General features: G+C 57.2%; 1 protein-coding gene and 2 long non-coding RNA genes across 4 annotated transcripts in view; 1 reads left to right on the top strand and 2 right to left on the bottom strand.

The window, feature by feature from the left end:
- Window positions 1-953, bottom strand: part of LOC134738737 (uncharacterized) — a 96,416-nt gene extending 95,463 nt beyond the window's left edge. Inside the window, exon 1 of the long non-coding RNA XR_010124710.1 lies at window positions 45-953. This is a non-coding gene — a long non-coding RNA (uncharacterized LOC134738737). The remainder of the gene's footprint in view (window positions 1-44) is intronic.
- A 36-nt stretch (window positions 954-989) lies between these two features.
- On the top strand, window positions 990-2,085 carry LOC129012222 (uncharacterized). The gene is made up of 2 exons (XR_008493584.1): window positions 990-1,179; window positions 1,609-2,085. It is a non-coding gene; the product is annotated as an uncharacterized LOC129012222 (long non-coding RNA).
- A 3,262-nt stretch (window positions 2,086-5,347) lies between these two features.
- Window positions 5,348-12,672, bottom strand: PDZK1IP1 (PDZK1 interacting protein 1). 2 transcript variants are annotated; one of them, XM_063656620.1, is made up of 5 exons: window positions 12,582-12,622; window positions 12,184-12,372; window positions 9,625-9,733; window positions 7,331-7,426; window positions 5,348-5,798 (listed from the first exon to the last, which is right to left on the bottom strand). In XM_063656620.1, exons 2-5 carry the CDS (start codon window positions 12,248-12,250, stop codon window positions 5,726-5,728), a joined length of 345 nt encoding a protein of 114 aa, XP_063512690.1. In that variant the 5' UTR covers window positions 12,251-12,372; window positions 12,582-12,622; the 3' UTR covers window positions 5,348-5,725. The 2 variants fall into 2 exon arrangements, with proteins under 2 accessions (XP_063512690.1, XP_054344932.1); XM_054488957.2 differs by having other exon boundaries at window positions 12,184-12,672.
- Between the last annotated feature and the right edge of the window lie 2,942 nt (window positions 12,673-15,614).

Here is a 15,614-nt window from a genome sequence, read left to right as displayed (position 1 = left end):
CTGTGTATTTCATGTGAATGTTTAACATTCATAACACCACTTACCATGTAAACATCATTTACTGCCCTAATTTACAGTGAACTGGAGCTCCGAGAGTCACGTTGATTTATCCACAGTCCCAGGCTACCAAGTGTTTAAGCTGTGCTGCTTCCAAGCTGCCTGACCCAGACCTGAGCTCTTAACCTCTCAATGGGCATCCAAGTCGAAAGCAGAATCTCTGGCTCAAGTGCCGACTGCCCAGCTGTTTCAGAACTCCACCATGCATCCAACTGCTCCTCCAGGACTTGCCTACGGATGTGTTGCAGGCTCCGAAACGTCACACATCCACGCTGCATCCTCATCCCACACATGCTCCTGCTTGTTCCTGGCATCTGCCATTCTCAGTGCCATTCACTAGCCTATATGATGCCTTCGAATCAGAGGAAGTTACCCTTCCTTCCAGGGATACGGGCCCACACCTGGTCTCAGGGACCCTTTAGTGGAGGCACAGTCTATACAGCCCAGAGCAGTGCCCCTGATGCCATCATCTTCCAATTTGCTCAGAGCAGACACTGGGATTCATCCTTAATACCTCTCTCTCTCTCTCTCTCTCTCTCTCTCTCTCTCTCTCTCTCTCTCTCTGCCAAGCCCTCTCTATCTTGTTTCTTCAGGGGGCCAGAGTCTCCAGGGAACAAGGTCCCAGAAATGATGCCATCTCTCTCATCCTCGGGGAAAAAAATGGCCCGGGGCAAAAGCCACTGCGCTCCCAGACCCCTGCCGAAAGAGGAGGTGTAATGTCAGGACTAGGATGGCTAAACGCCCAAGCTGACCCCACCAGCGATGCAGGGAGGCTGAGGTGTTCGCAGACTCGGCCACTGGGGCCACAAGGAGGGGGCTCGGAGGCCCCACTGCCCTTGCATTCCACAGGAGGACCCAGTTGCAGGCATGACCTGAGAGGTTCCTGGGACCACGTCATGGAAATGCGTCTGGTCCCAGTGTGACGGGGAAGAGCCGCGCCTGAAGCTCAACTTCCGAGGCTCTGCTCAATCTACGCTTCCTTTAGAGCGTGCAGCCACCAGGTGGCAGCCGAGGCCACGGGCAGACGAAAAGCTCCCGAAACTGAAGGCCTGCCAGGCAGCAGAGTTCCGAAGGGCTCCCAGGACCTTCAACCAGAAAGAGACAGTGAGCATATGCGCATGTGTATGTCTGAGCCCGTGCAGGGAGGAGGGGTATGAACAGACACCGCGGGACAGATGGCTGGAGTTTAGTCCCTTCCTTCGGGGCTCTTCACCACTCCTTGGGCTTCCCTTCTCCTGCCCAGCCCTGTCCTGGGTGCACAGAGAGGGAAGTCACTCCATTCCTGCCCTTGAGGAGCTCCCAGACCCAGGGCAGGAGCAGGATGCAGACAAGTAGACAGCACCCTGGGGTGGGTGGAGTGAGTGGGGCAGGTGAGGCGGGTGCAAAGAGAGGGAGGAGCAGGGGCTGAAGTTGCCCGCAGGAAGTGCTGAACCCAGGAGTGGGGAAAGGAGCATCTGGGAAGAAATGGCATCTACGCTGATCATGGAGGGCTTCCTGGCAAGTCTCTGGAGCAATAATAACACGGATGTCATCTCTGTTTCCTCCCAGCAGCCCTGCAAGGAATGTACTACAGAGCCAATTTTACGGGCAAACGAATGGAAGATCTGAAAGGCTAGGCGATCCCACAGGCAGTGAGGAGCAGGCTGGAATTTGAACCAATCGGCATGATTCCCAAGCTCAAGCTTTTGGTCACCCACGCACTGCCAGGGACAAAAAAAAACAACAACAAAAAAAAAAAACCTGGGAGGAGAGCCAAGCTGGGGAGTCAAGACCCCCCAGCTAGGTCTGGATGGGAGGCAGGTGCCTCCACCCTGGTCCCAGAGCAAGTTCTGCTGGCTTCAGCCACCTGACTTCCCTGTGAAGTTGGGCAGAGGCCAGAGCAGACTGTGTGATTCTGGCCCCAGCCCCAGCACCTCTACCCCCCATCTTTACTACCCCTAGGCTGCGGGAAGAGGCTTTGTCCAGCAGTAGTCCTGATCTTATGGCTCCTTGAAGCACAATAAACAGATAGTATTTCTGCATATGTCACTCTGAGTATGAGGGCAGTAATCTTGAAACTCCCCTTGACCACCTGGCACTCTGGAGACGCAACGCCACAGCCTGTTTTCAAAGCCAACTCCTGGCTGGAAGTTCCTCTTCAAGTCTAACTAAAGTAAGCAGTGCTGCAGTCTCCCTTCAGCTCTGCAGTTGCTGGGTGGAGGCTTTTCTTTCCTGCCTGAGTTTGGGTATAACCTATAATGTAACCCTATGAAACTTACATGTTTTAGGTGGGAGAGGGGAAAACAAGGTGCAAGCCCTGTTCCAGGAAGAGCAAAAATGTCCTCAACAGTAAGAGGACATCCTGGTCTGAGAGCCAGGGCTTGGGGCAGCCTGTGGTCCTGGCAGAGAGCTGGTGGAAGGGACCACGGAGAGATGATACCACACACAGAAGTGAGACCAATGAGATCATGGGAACTGCCTGGCCAAGGGCTGACATCAAGGAAGCTTGGGAGGCAGGGGACAGCTAGGAAGGGGACAACCAAGAGAACCAGCTGGAAACTGAAAATGGATGCAAGGCAGAAAGAGGAGGTGGGCGCTGAGCTCAGGTGGAGGAGGAGAAAGGGAAACAGGACAGAGAGAGGCAAAGGATGAGACAAAAGCAGAGGCGGACAGACTGAGAAACAGGGAGACAGAGATGGATGGAGGCTGGGAGAGACAAAGAGGAGACAGGCCTGGGCAGGAGAGGTCCTACATGGGGAGAAAAGGTTGGGAAGAGAGCAGGAAAGAGAGAAGGAGCACAGGTGTCTGGAGGTTCCCACCCGGCCCAGCCCACCCCTCCTGCAGGTTGGGTCTCTCCCTTGTCTGCCAATCAGGAAGCTCAGGATCTCCTCCCTCAGGGCTGGGGGCGGAGAGCTCGCCTCCAGCCCCGCCCTAGTCCAGAGGCTCCCCCTCCCCAGGCCCTGGGAGGCCGCCCCTGGGACTGGCTGTGCAGCGATAGATGGTGGGGGCCCAGCTGGTGCGTTATCAGCCTTCTCCAGGAGCGCGCCTGAGCCACTCCGTGGCTGCCAGTCTGAGATTAGGCCCCCGGAGGGTCATTAAGCACCACCCTGGCCCGGGCCCAGCCTCCTTTCCCTCCCCGATCTGGCCAGGCTGGCAGGTGGGAATGAGCGATAAGGATTGGGGGTCTCAGCGGTTCTGGGGCCGGCAGCTCCCTGCTCCCAGCAACCCCCTCCGGATCAGGGCAGAAACATGGGGTGAGGGTGAGGGGCTGTAAGGTCAGTGCCAGCCCAGCCCCTGCAGGAGCCCCTAGGGTTCCCACTCTCCTAGATCTGCCCATATTGAGCAAGACAGAATGAGAAGGGGGCCAAGGAGGCTCTTGGAGAGGGCTCAGACAGCTGCTGGGGAGCAAGGTGAGCCCAGGCAGAAGCAGGCTTCTCCTGGCAAAACCTCACAGGTGTGAGGGGCTGGGATTCACTTGCTGCAGGGAGACAGGGATGGTGGCTCTGCCTTCTGGCCCTGGCAGGCTGGTGGAGTGACCTGACTCGAACCCACGCCCACCCGCCAAGGACAACTGAGGGCAGAGCTGGGAGGAAATGTGGCCTTGTGCAAGGAGAATCGGATCCGGCCGTCAGAAGCTTCCCACCAGGAGGCAGGAAAGGAAGAGGGGACTGTTTGTGCCTTAGCAGAGGCCTGACCCTCTAGGAACCTCTGTCTCTCCTTCAGTGAGTGGAGAAGCTGGGCTGGCTGCTGGCCTGGCTTTGCCCTCTGGTCTAATCAAGGAAGACTTCCCAGAAGAGGAGGAACCTTGGTAGGGTCAAGAAAAAACAATGGGCAGAGTTTAAACTGGCAGAGGTGGGGTGAAAAGGCATGAGTCACAGGCAGCCACGTAAGCAAAAGCCTAGAGTAGAAATCACAAGCCACAGTTCATTAAGCTGAAGCCCAGAGAGGGGAGGTGACTTGTCTCAAGACACGCAGAAAGGCAAGGATAGGTCTGGAGCAAAGCCGCTGCTCCCCCACCCCCAGGCCTCTTCCCTCTGCTGCAGGCTGCATCCTAAACCCAATGAGGTGAGAAGAAATGATTCCCATTTAAGATGAGTCTTCCCCAGTGGTACTTGGTGAAGCCTTGGAATAGCAAAAGAATGGCCATAACATGAAGCATGGGGGCTGTGACAGGTTGAGACAAGTGGCAGAGGGAGAACTTTGGGACAAGGTGGATGGCCTCCTACCTTCTGGCCCCACTTCTCTGGATCTGGGAATTATCCTGGATGAGTCTCTCAGGTTATCACCCTGGACAGAGACAGAAGCTGTTCCCATAAGGCCAACAGTCACAGAAGTGAGGGGCCTCCAGGTTCAGCCAGCCAGGCAAGGCGTGCCTCCCCTCTCCCCTGCTCCTACTAGGACCCAGTTTCCTGATCCTCCCGACCCTACCCTGACTCCCACCCCAGGACTGGGCGTTGGGCGGGGCAGGCATAGGCAAGGACTGGGCTCTCCTCCAGCTCTGCCGTGAGACTGGCCAAATCTTCCATGGAGAGAAAGCTCAGCTCAGAGAGGACAACAGCTTTCCCAAGCTCACACACAAGTTGGCAGAGGACCCAGGACTCAGATCTGGGCTTCCTGAGTCTCAACCCAAGACTCCTTCCTAACACTTCCTATGCCAAAGCCCAGCACGGAGGGGCTACCGGAGGGAGACAGAGCTAGATCTGTGTGAACCCACTGTGACACCTCCAGCACAGAGGCAGAGGGTGAGCGGCGCTAAGCAAGGAAAAGCCCAGAGTCTCAGGGATGAAGGATGCTTTGGGGGCGGGGACTTCCAAGAGGGGCGCTACCTGGAGCAAGGGTAGAGTGGGTGAGCTCTCTGGCCCATGGGCCTCTGACATCCTCTTCCTTCCCTATATACATGAAACTGATCAGTACTAGGGGAACCTAGCTCATATCAGGGTCTGCCCTGCTCTGCCCTGGGAAGCCTTGCCTGGCTGCTCTGGTTGAAGAAAGGGTTTGGCCTGAGGGGACAAGAACCAGCCCATTGGCAGAAATGGGCTCACCTGTCCTGGTCTCCCTGCCTCCCCGTTCTCCCAGGTGTCATCAGACTCTCCCATTTGAGGGTGCTTCACTCTCAAACACCAGAAAAGACACTAACCCTCTCTTACCCTCACCCTCACCCTGGCCACAGACTCTCAGCCCCTCCCCAGCCTGGGCCCCCTCGGTCCCAGCTGCCCTGTGGGCACAGGGGCTTCCTGCATAATCCCCCAAAGCCACTATGACAGAGTCAGAAGGTGACTGTCATGATTCAGAAAGCAAGATGAGGACTCACTGGAAGCCTGAGGGGCTGTTGCTGAGCCTCAGCCCCAGAAATACAAAAAGTCTTTATTTCACAGAAATTAGGGCCATTTCCATAGTTATGGGGAAGGACGTGTGAGCAGGATGGGAGGTGCTGAGCTGTCTGTCCTCTCCAGAAGGCTCTTCTGAGCTGGAGGGGAGACTCCAGGGCCACAGCCGAGCCCCAACCTAGACACGGTCTGAGCTCCAACCTTGGCTGGCTATACTTCAGGGGCTGGTAGGGCCGGCATGGGGCTGGAGGGAGTCAGCCCACTATTGCAGATTCCACACAAAGAAGGAGGGGGCTTGGGTGGTAGCACTGGGCATCCATCCCAGGTGCCTGGGAGTCTTGGGGTTGGAGCCACAGACAAGGTTACATCGGGGTGCTGCGGACCTTGCCTTCCTCCTCGGGCACATTCTCATAGGCATTCTCATGCTCACTGGACCTGAAAGAAGAAGGCATGGGCCTGGTGGATCATCACTCCTCCCATTCTATCCCCTTCTCCCTGCTCCTTCCTGCACTTGTGACAGTAATAGCTTCCAGATTAAAAGCTTGACTCCCAGAAGGGGATTGTCCTGACCACATCTGGGCTTATGCATCCGAGACTGGAAGCCTCTCAGCATCCCCTCCCTGACACCTATCTCCCTCCTCCTGTGGACTGCTCCACTACTGGGTCCTACTGAGCCCATCCCCCACCGAGCCCATCCCCCACCGAGACCATGCTCCACTAAGCCCATCCCCCACTCAGCTCCATCCCCAACTGAGTCCATCCCCCACTGAACCCATCCTCCATTGAACCCATCCCCCACTGAGTCCATCCCCTACTAAGCCCGTCCCCCACTGAGACCATCCCCAACTGAGTCCATTCCCCACTGAACCCATCCTCCATTGAACCCATCTCCCACTGAGTCCATCCCCCACTGAGTCCATCCCCTGCTGAGTCCATCCCCCACTAAGCCCATGCCCCACTGAGCTCCATTCCCCACTAAAGCCATCTCCTAACAAGCTCCATCCCCCACCAAGCTCCATCCCCCACTAAACCCATCCCCACTGAGTCCATCCCCCACTGAGTCCATCCCCCACTGAGTCCATCCTCCATTGAACCCATTTCCCACTGAACCCATCCCCTACTGAACCCATCCCCCACTGAGCCCATTCCCCACTGAGTCCATCCCCCAGAGTCCATCCCTCACTGAGTCCATCCCTCGCTGAGCCCATCCCCCACTGAGTCCATCCCCTGCTGAGTCCATCCCCCACTAAGCCCATCCCCCACTGCGCTCCATCCCCCACTAAGCTCCATCCCCCACTAAACCCATCTCCCAACAAGCTCCATCCCCCACCAAGCTCCATCCCCCACTAAGCCCACCCCCCACTGAGCTCCATCCTCCTCTGAACCCATCCCCACTGAGTCCATCCCCCACTGAGTCCATCCTCCACTGAATCCATCCACCACTGAACCCATCCCCCACTGAGCTCCATCCCCCACAGAACCCATCCCCCACTGAGCTCCCTCCCCCACTGAACCCATCCCCCACTGAGTCCACCCCCACTGAACCCATCCCCCACTGAGCTCCATCCCCCACTGAGTCCATCCCCCACTGAGTCCATACCCCAGTGAACCCATCCCCCACTGAGCTGCATCCTCTACTGAGCCTTCCCCTCACTGAGTCCCTCACTCTTTTTTTCCTTCCTCCATTGAACCCCTTCTCCCCATTGTACCCACTGCCCTATGAGTCCCCTCCCCTACGCTGAACCCTACCCTCCGAAGTCTCCGTCCCCTTCCGGAGCCCTCGCCCCACACAGAGGCTGCATTTTCCCCACAGAGCCCTGCAATCCTCACAAAGCCCCCATTGCCTCACTGGCTTTTGCCCACGTGAGTCTCCGTCCTCCCCAGCCACCTCCCCCCAGCAGCACCCGTCTTGAGGTTCTCCTTAGGCCCAGAGAGCACAGACCGGGCAGCCCTGCCCTGCACCTCACCTGAAACTGGCCGCCATCGAAGAGTACCTTCCGTCCGTTCCCACTAGGACTCCATCTGCCTTGTTTCCGATGGTCAGGATCATGTGCGCAGGCTCCCTGGGGATGGGACTCATCAGTGGGGCTCCGCAGTGGGGGCCCCCCTCGTCCAAGCAGACCCTATTCTGGGTCCTGGTTCTCACAAGCCCGAAGGCCAGCAACTGCCCTTCCCAGAGCTGTGTGCATCAGGGCCTGTCAGCCGCGGCTTCTGGCCCCACCCATGGGGGGTCTCACACTTTCTCCCCACTCCATGGTGGGGGGCCAAATATTTGCAGAAGACTTATCCTGAGTCCAAAGCCTCTCTCTGTTCCAGATGCCCTCAGTTCAGCCTCCACAGCAGGCCCTGCAGGATGCAGTGTCTGCCCCAAATTTCCCCAGGTCGTGCCTTGGGCAGTGGGCACAGATGTGTTTGGTGGCTCTTCAGGCAGAGCTTGGGCAGGTGGAGAAAGTCTATCTGAAGAGCATCCAACAAAAACCTCCTCGCCTCTTACTCAACGTTAAATCCCCTACAGTGTGGGCTCTCCCTGAAGCCTCCCAGAAGCTGCTCTCATGAGGGTCACAGGGACCCAAACACCTGCTCATTTCCTTAGACATCCCACAGGCACCCCAGACTTAATATATCTCCAATTAAATTCAGCAGTTGCCCCTACATCTGCTCGTCCTCCTGTGTTCTGGGCCTTGGTGAGTGATCCGCCATGAGAAACCTAGATGCCATCCCTGCCTTCCTCCCCTCGAGTCCGCTGCTGTCTGTGATGACCAACTCCCAGGGTGTCCACCTCCTAGACAGTGCTCAGACCCGTCTCTTCACTTCATCCTCTCTGCCACCGCTACAGTCCAGACCCCCTCCTGACCTCATACCCACCCCCTCACCACTCTCCAGGCCTGCAGACTGGAGACTTCTCCACCGCCGCCGTGCATGTGCCACGAGGCAGCCAGGGTCATTCTGCAAAGGCCGTGTCTCATCCCGAAACTGGCTTAAAAACTTGCCACCGGAGGCAGGGTGCAGTGGCTCATGCCTGTAATCCTAGCACTTTGAGAGGCTAGGGCAGGTGGATCAGGAGGTCGGGAGTTGGAGACCAGCCTGGCCAACATAGTGAAACCTGTCTCCACTAAAAATACAAAAATTAGCCAGGCGTGGTGTCAGGCACCTGTAATCCCATCTACTCGGGAGGCTGGAGCAGGAGAACCACTTGAACCCGGGAGGCAGAAGTTGCAGTGAGCCGAGATCGAGCCATCATTGCACTCCAGCCTGGGCAACAAGAGCAAAACTCCATCTCCAAAAAACAAAACAAAACAAAAAACAAGCTTGTCACTGGATTCCTGCTCACTTAGGTAAAGTCCAAAGCTCAGGTCATTGGGTGTGCGAGAGCCTGGTTGGCCTGGGCCTGCCCACCTCACCAGCCTCATCTCAGATGTCTCCATCACTGTCTCCACCCACTGAGCCACTGGGGTTTCCTCAGCACTCAAGCCACCAGGCCACCTTTGTGAAATCTGGGAAGAAATGCCCCTGGGGACAGAGGCAGCCTTGCCTGAAGGTCCTGACCTGGTGAGTGCAGAGTGAGCTGGATTTCAGCCCACCCGCCCTTCACCTGTGTGTGTCTGTCCCCAGCAGCCCTGGCGCCATGCCCCTAACTCCGGACCTGGGTGTACCCTTCTCTCAACTGCAGCACTCTTCCCACGTCACTCTATCCTGGTAGTGACTCCTCCTCGTTAGTCAGGTTTCAGGATAAACGTGCAATGGGGAAGCCGTCTCTGACCACCCCGGACCAGGTCAGGCCCTGCAGTGTCCTCTGCACTCTCCCTCAGCAGCAACTCTTGAACTTCTGACAGCTCACTCCAGTCTGAGCCTGTGAGAGCAGGAGGTGTGTCTGTCCCATGCCCTGTCTGTACCACAGCTGACCCACCCAAAGGAGGGACCGCCCCTTCTAGAGGTCCTTACAGCCCCCATCACAGGCTGGGCTGCTATCCTGGCTCTGCAGAAACACCAAGACGCCAAGAAGAGAAGCCGTTTCCCCAAAGCTCACAGGGAGTGGGCGCCAGAGCTGTGGGGCCCACAGAGCCCAGGTCTGGGAGCCAGCAAGCCTAGGCTCTCATTCCGACTGTCACCAACCCACCCCATGAGCTTGAGCCTCACTTTCCCTTCCACACAGGGGGAGGATTGGACACAGGGTTTCTGAGGCCCTTCTCACCGCTACTAGAGCAAGAGCAGTGGTCCTGGACCCACCCTGCCTGCTCAGGGACCCTTGGGCAGCACTCACGGCTCCTCCTGGCACCAGAAGTGGTTGACTGCAAAGGCGATTGCAACGAGGACCAGGAACACGGCCACCGCAATGAGGCCCTGCATCCAGGGCTGAAGGTTCCCCAGGCCTAACAAAGGGAGAGGGGCTGTAGCAGACAGGGCCACAGTGGGGCTGCATGTGCAGGAGAGCCAGGGGCCTCACTCTCCAAGGGCCCCACCTGTGCTGAAGGCCCTCAGCCAGCTGCCAGGAGCAAGGAGACATTCTGGGGAGGCAGGGGTGGGATACGGCCCATCTGACCCACTTATGCATCTTAAGCTCCACCGAGCTTAGGAAAAGGAGGGAGCTGGAAGAACAACAGCAGAGGCTCAGAGAGAAGGGAGTTGGAAGGAGTGAGAAGCCAAGGAGGGAAGAGCCTCAGAGTGCTGTAGCTAGGCAGCCCAGAGCCTCTTTCCCTCCCCCAGGTGGGTCACATGCAGCCCCAGGGACCAAAGGGCAGCCCCCTGGACAGCTGGCCTAGGCCTTGCAGCTGGGAGTGGCTCCCAGAAGGCTGAGGAGGACCCAGAGCTGACAAGACTGGTCTGGGATCTAGAAGATCCTGTTCTGTAGCAAGACGTTTCTCTGATGGTAGGAAGGGTATGAGAGTGGGAGACTCTCAGGGCTGCTCAGCTGGGGAGATCTGGGGTGCCTGGGGTACCCAGAGAGAGGAGTGGACCAGGACATCTTTAGAGGGGCAGAACGGAGGGGTGAACTCTACTCTGGGTCTTGGGGACCAGGAAAGAATCCTCAAAACCTGAGCTCCTTTTGATTCCCCTAGCTGGGTGCCCAGGGACTAGGCCCAGAGATTAGGTTGAGGCCCCAACCGTTCACCCTTCTCTACTTTTTTTATTTTTTAATAGAGACAGGGTCTTACTATGTTGCCCAGGCTGGTCTCAAACTCCTGGGCTCAGGCGATCCTCTGGCCTTGGCCCCCCAAAGTGCTGGGATTACAGGCATGAGCTACTGCACCAGGTCCCTTCTCTGCTTTTTGACCCTTGACACCAACACAGTCCCTCAAGATTTTCCTGAAGTCCCTGCCTTCAGGCCTCTGCTTCCCCAAAGGACTTTCCTCTTCCCCAGCATCACTGCACTCCATGAGCCTGCAGGAGCTCAGCCCTGTAGAGAAAAGACCCTCAGCAGGGAGAAGTCCCAGGACAAAACGCAGGACAGCAGGAGGCTTCAGAGGGGTCCTGCCTCCAGGCCAGAATATACCTGCATCCCTATATTTTGAGGGACCCAAGCTGGACATGAGAAAACCTTCCTCTGGCTCACTCCTGCTCATATGTCCTCCTTTGAGTCTACCAAAAGCTCTCCTGCTGCAGTGGAGGCCTGACCTCTTCTCCGAGCCTGGCAAATATTGGGAAGGAGGAAGGAGGCTAGGAACTCTCTGGCCTGTAGTGAGGTCAGACCTCACTTATCTCCAGGGGAAGCAGAAGACACCCAGTATGATTACCCTCAGTTCCACACCTGCCAAAAGCAGTGTTTGGGAGTCATTGTTTCCCTGGGGGTTCAGACTGCTCCCTCAGGTCAGTGGTTGCTCAAGCATGGGGAGTTAGGGCTCAACCCTTGGAGGCCCCTCCCTGTTTCCTCCTAGACCCTGCAGCCAATTCCCTCCAGTCGCCCCAGGGACCACAGTCGCTGCTCCTCCTCCCATGTGGGGTTAGCACATACAGCAAGGGGCAGTGCCTGGGGCAGGAGAAAGGTGGTCTGAGCCCTGTCCTTTCTTGCCCTGCTCTGTGACTCAACCTCTCTGGTCTGCAGTTCCCCAGAGGGTTTCCAAGACCGGAGAGACAGTTGAAGCAGACACACATAAGAGCTCGGGGTGGGGGTGGGAGGGGAGCTCTGGAAGTATCTTTGCCAGTCCCCTCTGGACCAAGTCCCACCTGCAGAGTCCCCAGACTTTGGCTGCAGATGCAGCCTGACAGTGTAGAATGAAAGCCAGACCTTGGGTATATTGCTTCACCAGGTGCAAAGCCCTTCTACACCCCTGACCTGGCAGCAGCCCCGGGAGGTGGGCAGGGTGGGGTTTATTGTTCCCATTTTACGGGTGAGAAAACTGAGTCTCAGGAAGGGGCAGTGATTTGCTCAAGGTCACACATCGATTCAGGCAGAGCAGGACAAAGAGCGCAGATATTTGAGGGAGTCGCACTGGGCACCGTTCTCTACCCAAGCCCAAGAGGCTGAGACAAAGCCCAAGCCTTTGAGGGGTGGCTTGGGCACCACTCTCACCCTACTTGTATCCCTGGGCCCCCTGTACTCAGGACCCGGCCATCCCTTGGGCAATGCCTGCTCTTGGGGCTTGGGCCTCAAATCCTGTTCCTCCCTGAGATCCTAGAACCAACTGCTGCCACTTTTCACTCGTTGAAAACAAGTGACAGGCAGAGACTTGGTTCAGAGGTCTCTGCCTTGGAAAGTTCTTTCAGCTAGCGCAGTCCCTGCTCCCCCTCCAAACTGTAAGTATCAAGGCCCTGGGGAGGGGAGCCAGAACACCACCTATCCACCCCTGGGTCTCCCGTGCCCAGCCCTCTCCTCCTGAGCTACCTTGCTGACAGCTGGCAGGTGGCACTGCCGTGAGCAGACCCAGAATGAGGAGGCCGAGGGCCGACATGGCTGCAGCAGCTCCTAGCCTTGCTTCTGGCCGCTGGTGTCTGGGCTCGTGGAGCTGCTGTGGGGTCTGTTGGTGTCCGCCTGAAATCAACCTGGGCTCAGTCTGGCCCTGGAGGAGAGGAGCTAGGAAGGAGGAAGACGAGGGAGGGAGGAGACACAAAGACGGGTGTCGGAGAGAACCTGCCCTCCCTCCCATGGTAATGAGCTGCCAGGCCTGGCCTCCCCTGGCTGGTGCCCAGCTCACTTGCGCTGGCATTCGAGGTCATCTTCTAGGGGCCAGCTAAGGAGGTGGGTATGAGGACCAAGCAGATGTGGGAGAGTCCCAGCCTCACCTCCATGCCCTGAGCTCCCTTTTCCTGGCAGTGGGGCTAGATTCTAGAGAAAGGGGTGACACACAGTCGCGCCTGCCTTGACTGAGCCCAGTGGGCGGGGCTTCTTGGAAGGCTGACAGTGGGATTAAGAAATGTGCTGGCTGCCTCAGGAGCCTGGGGAAAACCCCAGAAGCCCAGAGAAGGCTCAAAGCTGCCGGACTCCCCCGAGAGCCTGGCCTATTTCCTGTTCTCCCCACCACCTGCCCCTGCACCGCCAAGCCAAACTCTGGGACTCTAATGCTGGGACACACCACGGCTTCAGTGCCTTCCACGCCCTGGCCCAGCCCAGTAGCTTCCTAAATCCACCCCCTCCTGCAAAGATCTCAATAGAGGGCCTGAAGGTCCCAGTCCCCAGCTTTCACAGCCCATGCCCAGGCCCTGACCCAGCACAGCTAACCTAGGCCCAGTTCAGTTCTTCCTCTTGGCCCCAGATGTGGTCCCTGGAAACCGGGCAGGGCCTCAAAACAAGATACAGCCTTGGTGAGAGGCTTCAACACCCAACTTCAGATCCATATCCACCCATGGCAGAGGAGAAAATGGGCAAACACAGCCTGCTGTGGGGGACAAAGGACGGACACCCCAGATGGCAAGGTGCGATCTGGGGCCCAGAAGCCCTGGGTCTGTCACCCTCATAGCCAAAAGCAGCATTGAGGAAGGCACACCTAGCCCCTGGAACAGGGAGGCCCTGAAGCCAGAGCCCTCCAAAGAGGCAAAAGCCTCCCCAGGATCACGTGGTATCCACCTGGCCCTCCAGCTCAGGGAATGAGAACGGCCAGAATTCCTGAGCAAGCCCCTGACCAAGGGTCCTGCTGGTCTCCTTGCCCCATCCCCCACCCCAGAAGCATGGGAAGCTGAGATGCTGACTCCCCAGAAAGGAGCAGGCCAACTGGAACAAAGTCTCATCAGAGATGGAAGGTCCCCAGGAGCCAGCGCCTGAGCTGAAGGCACCTCCACAGCCTCTCTTCCCTGAAGTCACCAAACTCCTATTCACCAGGCCTCCTGGGCAACCCTTCCTATGGCAGGATGATTCTGCCTTCCTGCTCCAGCGGGAGCACTCAGACATCATGCCTCGGGCCTGCTTCCTCTGTGTGTGTGTGTGTGTGTGTGTGTGGTGTGTGTGTGTGTGGTGGGTGTGTGTGGGTGTGTGTGTGTTCACATGTGTGTGCAGTCAGGCCCATTGCCATCTAAAGATGGAGTGTCTCAAGGTGGTCTGGGGGAACTTTGCTTGGAGTTGAGTGATGCCTCCCAAACATGTATATCCTGGCCTCCCTGCCACACCCAACTTGGTGTCCTCACAGTCTTCTAACACAGACTGGAGTAAGCACTGTGTGTGTTAATGAACAGCCAGAGAATCACTGATTGGAATGTAAGGAATGGGGCTGAATTTAACAAACATCTACTGGTGCCTTCTGCAAGAATTTTAGGGAGGGGAGTCACATGGTTAGTTTTGTGTTTGGGAAAACACCTCTCCATGCAGTGTGGAGAGTGAAAGGGGCATGCAAAGGCTGGAGAAGAGGAATCCAGGGATCTGCTACAGTGGCCACAACACCAGTGCCTGGACCTGGGCAGGAAGTGCCCGTGGGAACAGATCTGAGCCCTGTTGAGGAGGTAGAGAAGCCGGGGTGTGGCTGCTGGAACACAGTGCCAAGCTGGGAGAATGGGTACAGGCAGGAGGCAGGGCTTCAGGTGACTCCCAGGTTTCTGGCATAGGCAGCTGGGTAGATGCTGGTGCCTCAGTAGGGGCCAGAGCAAGTTTGGGGGGTTGCAGGATTGATGAGCTATACATTTTGAGGTATTATGCTTGCAGTGCCTGTGGACTTTCCAGAGGGAGACATCTGGAAGGCTGCAGAATCCCTGGGTCTGGAGTGGAACATCTGGGAGCCATCTGCAGCAAAGGGATGGTAACTGAGGCCTGGGAGCTCATGGTCTCCCCAGTGTATGTAGCGGGGGTAGGGGTGTTGAGGAGGAGAGCACAGAAAGGAGACACACCCCCAACACACAAAGGTCTTTCAAAGGAAGAAGGGGCAAGAGGAAACAGGAGGAAGCAACCCCAGGAAAATAGGGTGTCCCAGGAGCCAAGCAAGGACAGACTTAAGGAGGGTGGGGGGGTCACAGCTGTGCCACCCCCTCCAACCACTGCCCTCAGCACTCAAGTCCCAGGTTCTGCCTTCCTCACCCCAGTATCCTCCACTTCCCTGAAAAACCCAGGGAAAGGAAAGGATCCCCTGGGCTGTGCTTTGGGAGTGGTGGGGGAAGGGGATGAACAGGAAGGACATCAGGTGATCAACAGGAGGAAAACATACCTCCTGGGTCAAAGTCCCAAGCTTTAGAGCAAAACAAGTTGTTCCAGAAAAGAGGGGGCATGGGTGGACACTTGGCTTTGAGGCTGGTCCCTCCTCCCTGGAGGTCTTCACACGGGTGGAGGGTCATCTCCCCACCTGTATGGACACAGCCCTGATCCCCATGGTAACAAGGTGGGCCCCCCTACTGGTCTGGCTGGGGCCCAGGGTCTGGACTAAGGTCTCAGCAGCCCCACAGGGCTGCACCGTGTGTCCTGAGCAGCTGTTCCATCGACATTCGGTTCCTCCTTCCTGTTCCAGCCCAGCTGTCACCCAAAACCATCAGACCCCTTAGACAAGCCCTCCATCCAGCCAGACCTTATGCGATTGCCCTTCAGAAAAGCCAAAGTGGGCCTGGACTGTTTCCAGGAGTCTCCTTCCTCCCAACCCCATCGTGTCAGCCATTTCACTCACTGCCAGCAGGTGGCAGTGTCTAGCTCCAATACCAGACTGAGGCGTGCAGGGAGCCAGTTTGCTGCTGAAGATTCTGCAACTTCCCCTTTTGCCCTCCTCCAGGGGTGGTCTGAAGAAAGGGACGGTGGACATTGACATGTAAATAGTCTGGGAACAGCATACAGGGCGTGCTCAGGGTTCTGACATAGGGCAGCGTGGTCGACTACATTGTTAAGGAAGGCATCCTGGAGGAGGTAATGCT

The sequence above is a fragment of the Pongo pygmaeus genome, chromosome 1 (assembly GCF_028885625.2).
Source record: "Pongo pygmaeus isolate AG05252 chromosome 1, NHGRI_mPonPyg2-v2.0_pri, whole genome shotgun sequence".
Lineage (NCBI taxonomy): Eukaryota > Metazoa > Chordata > Mammalia > Primates > Hominidae > Pongo > Pongo pygmaeus.
This window is presented reverse-complemented; position numbering and strand designations above follow the sequence as displayed.

Bases quoted from the DNA above. Each gene is read 5' to 3' on its own strand.
- PDZK1IP1 (XM_054488957.2), bottom strand. From the start codon at position 12,505: ATGCCAGCGCAAGTGAGCTGGGCACCAGCCAGGGGAGGCCAGGCCTGG. The intron at 9,734-12,183 runs GTAGCTCAGGAG...TCCCTTTGTTAG, and splicing joins ACCTGCCAGCTGTCAGCAAG to GCCTGGGGAACCTTCAGCCC. The intron at 7,427-9,624 runs GTGAGTGCTGCC...TCCCATCCCCAG, and splicing joins TTCTGGTGCCAGGAGGAGCC to GGAGCCTGCGCACATGATCC.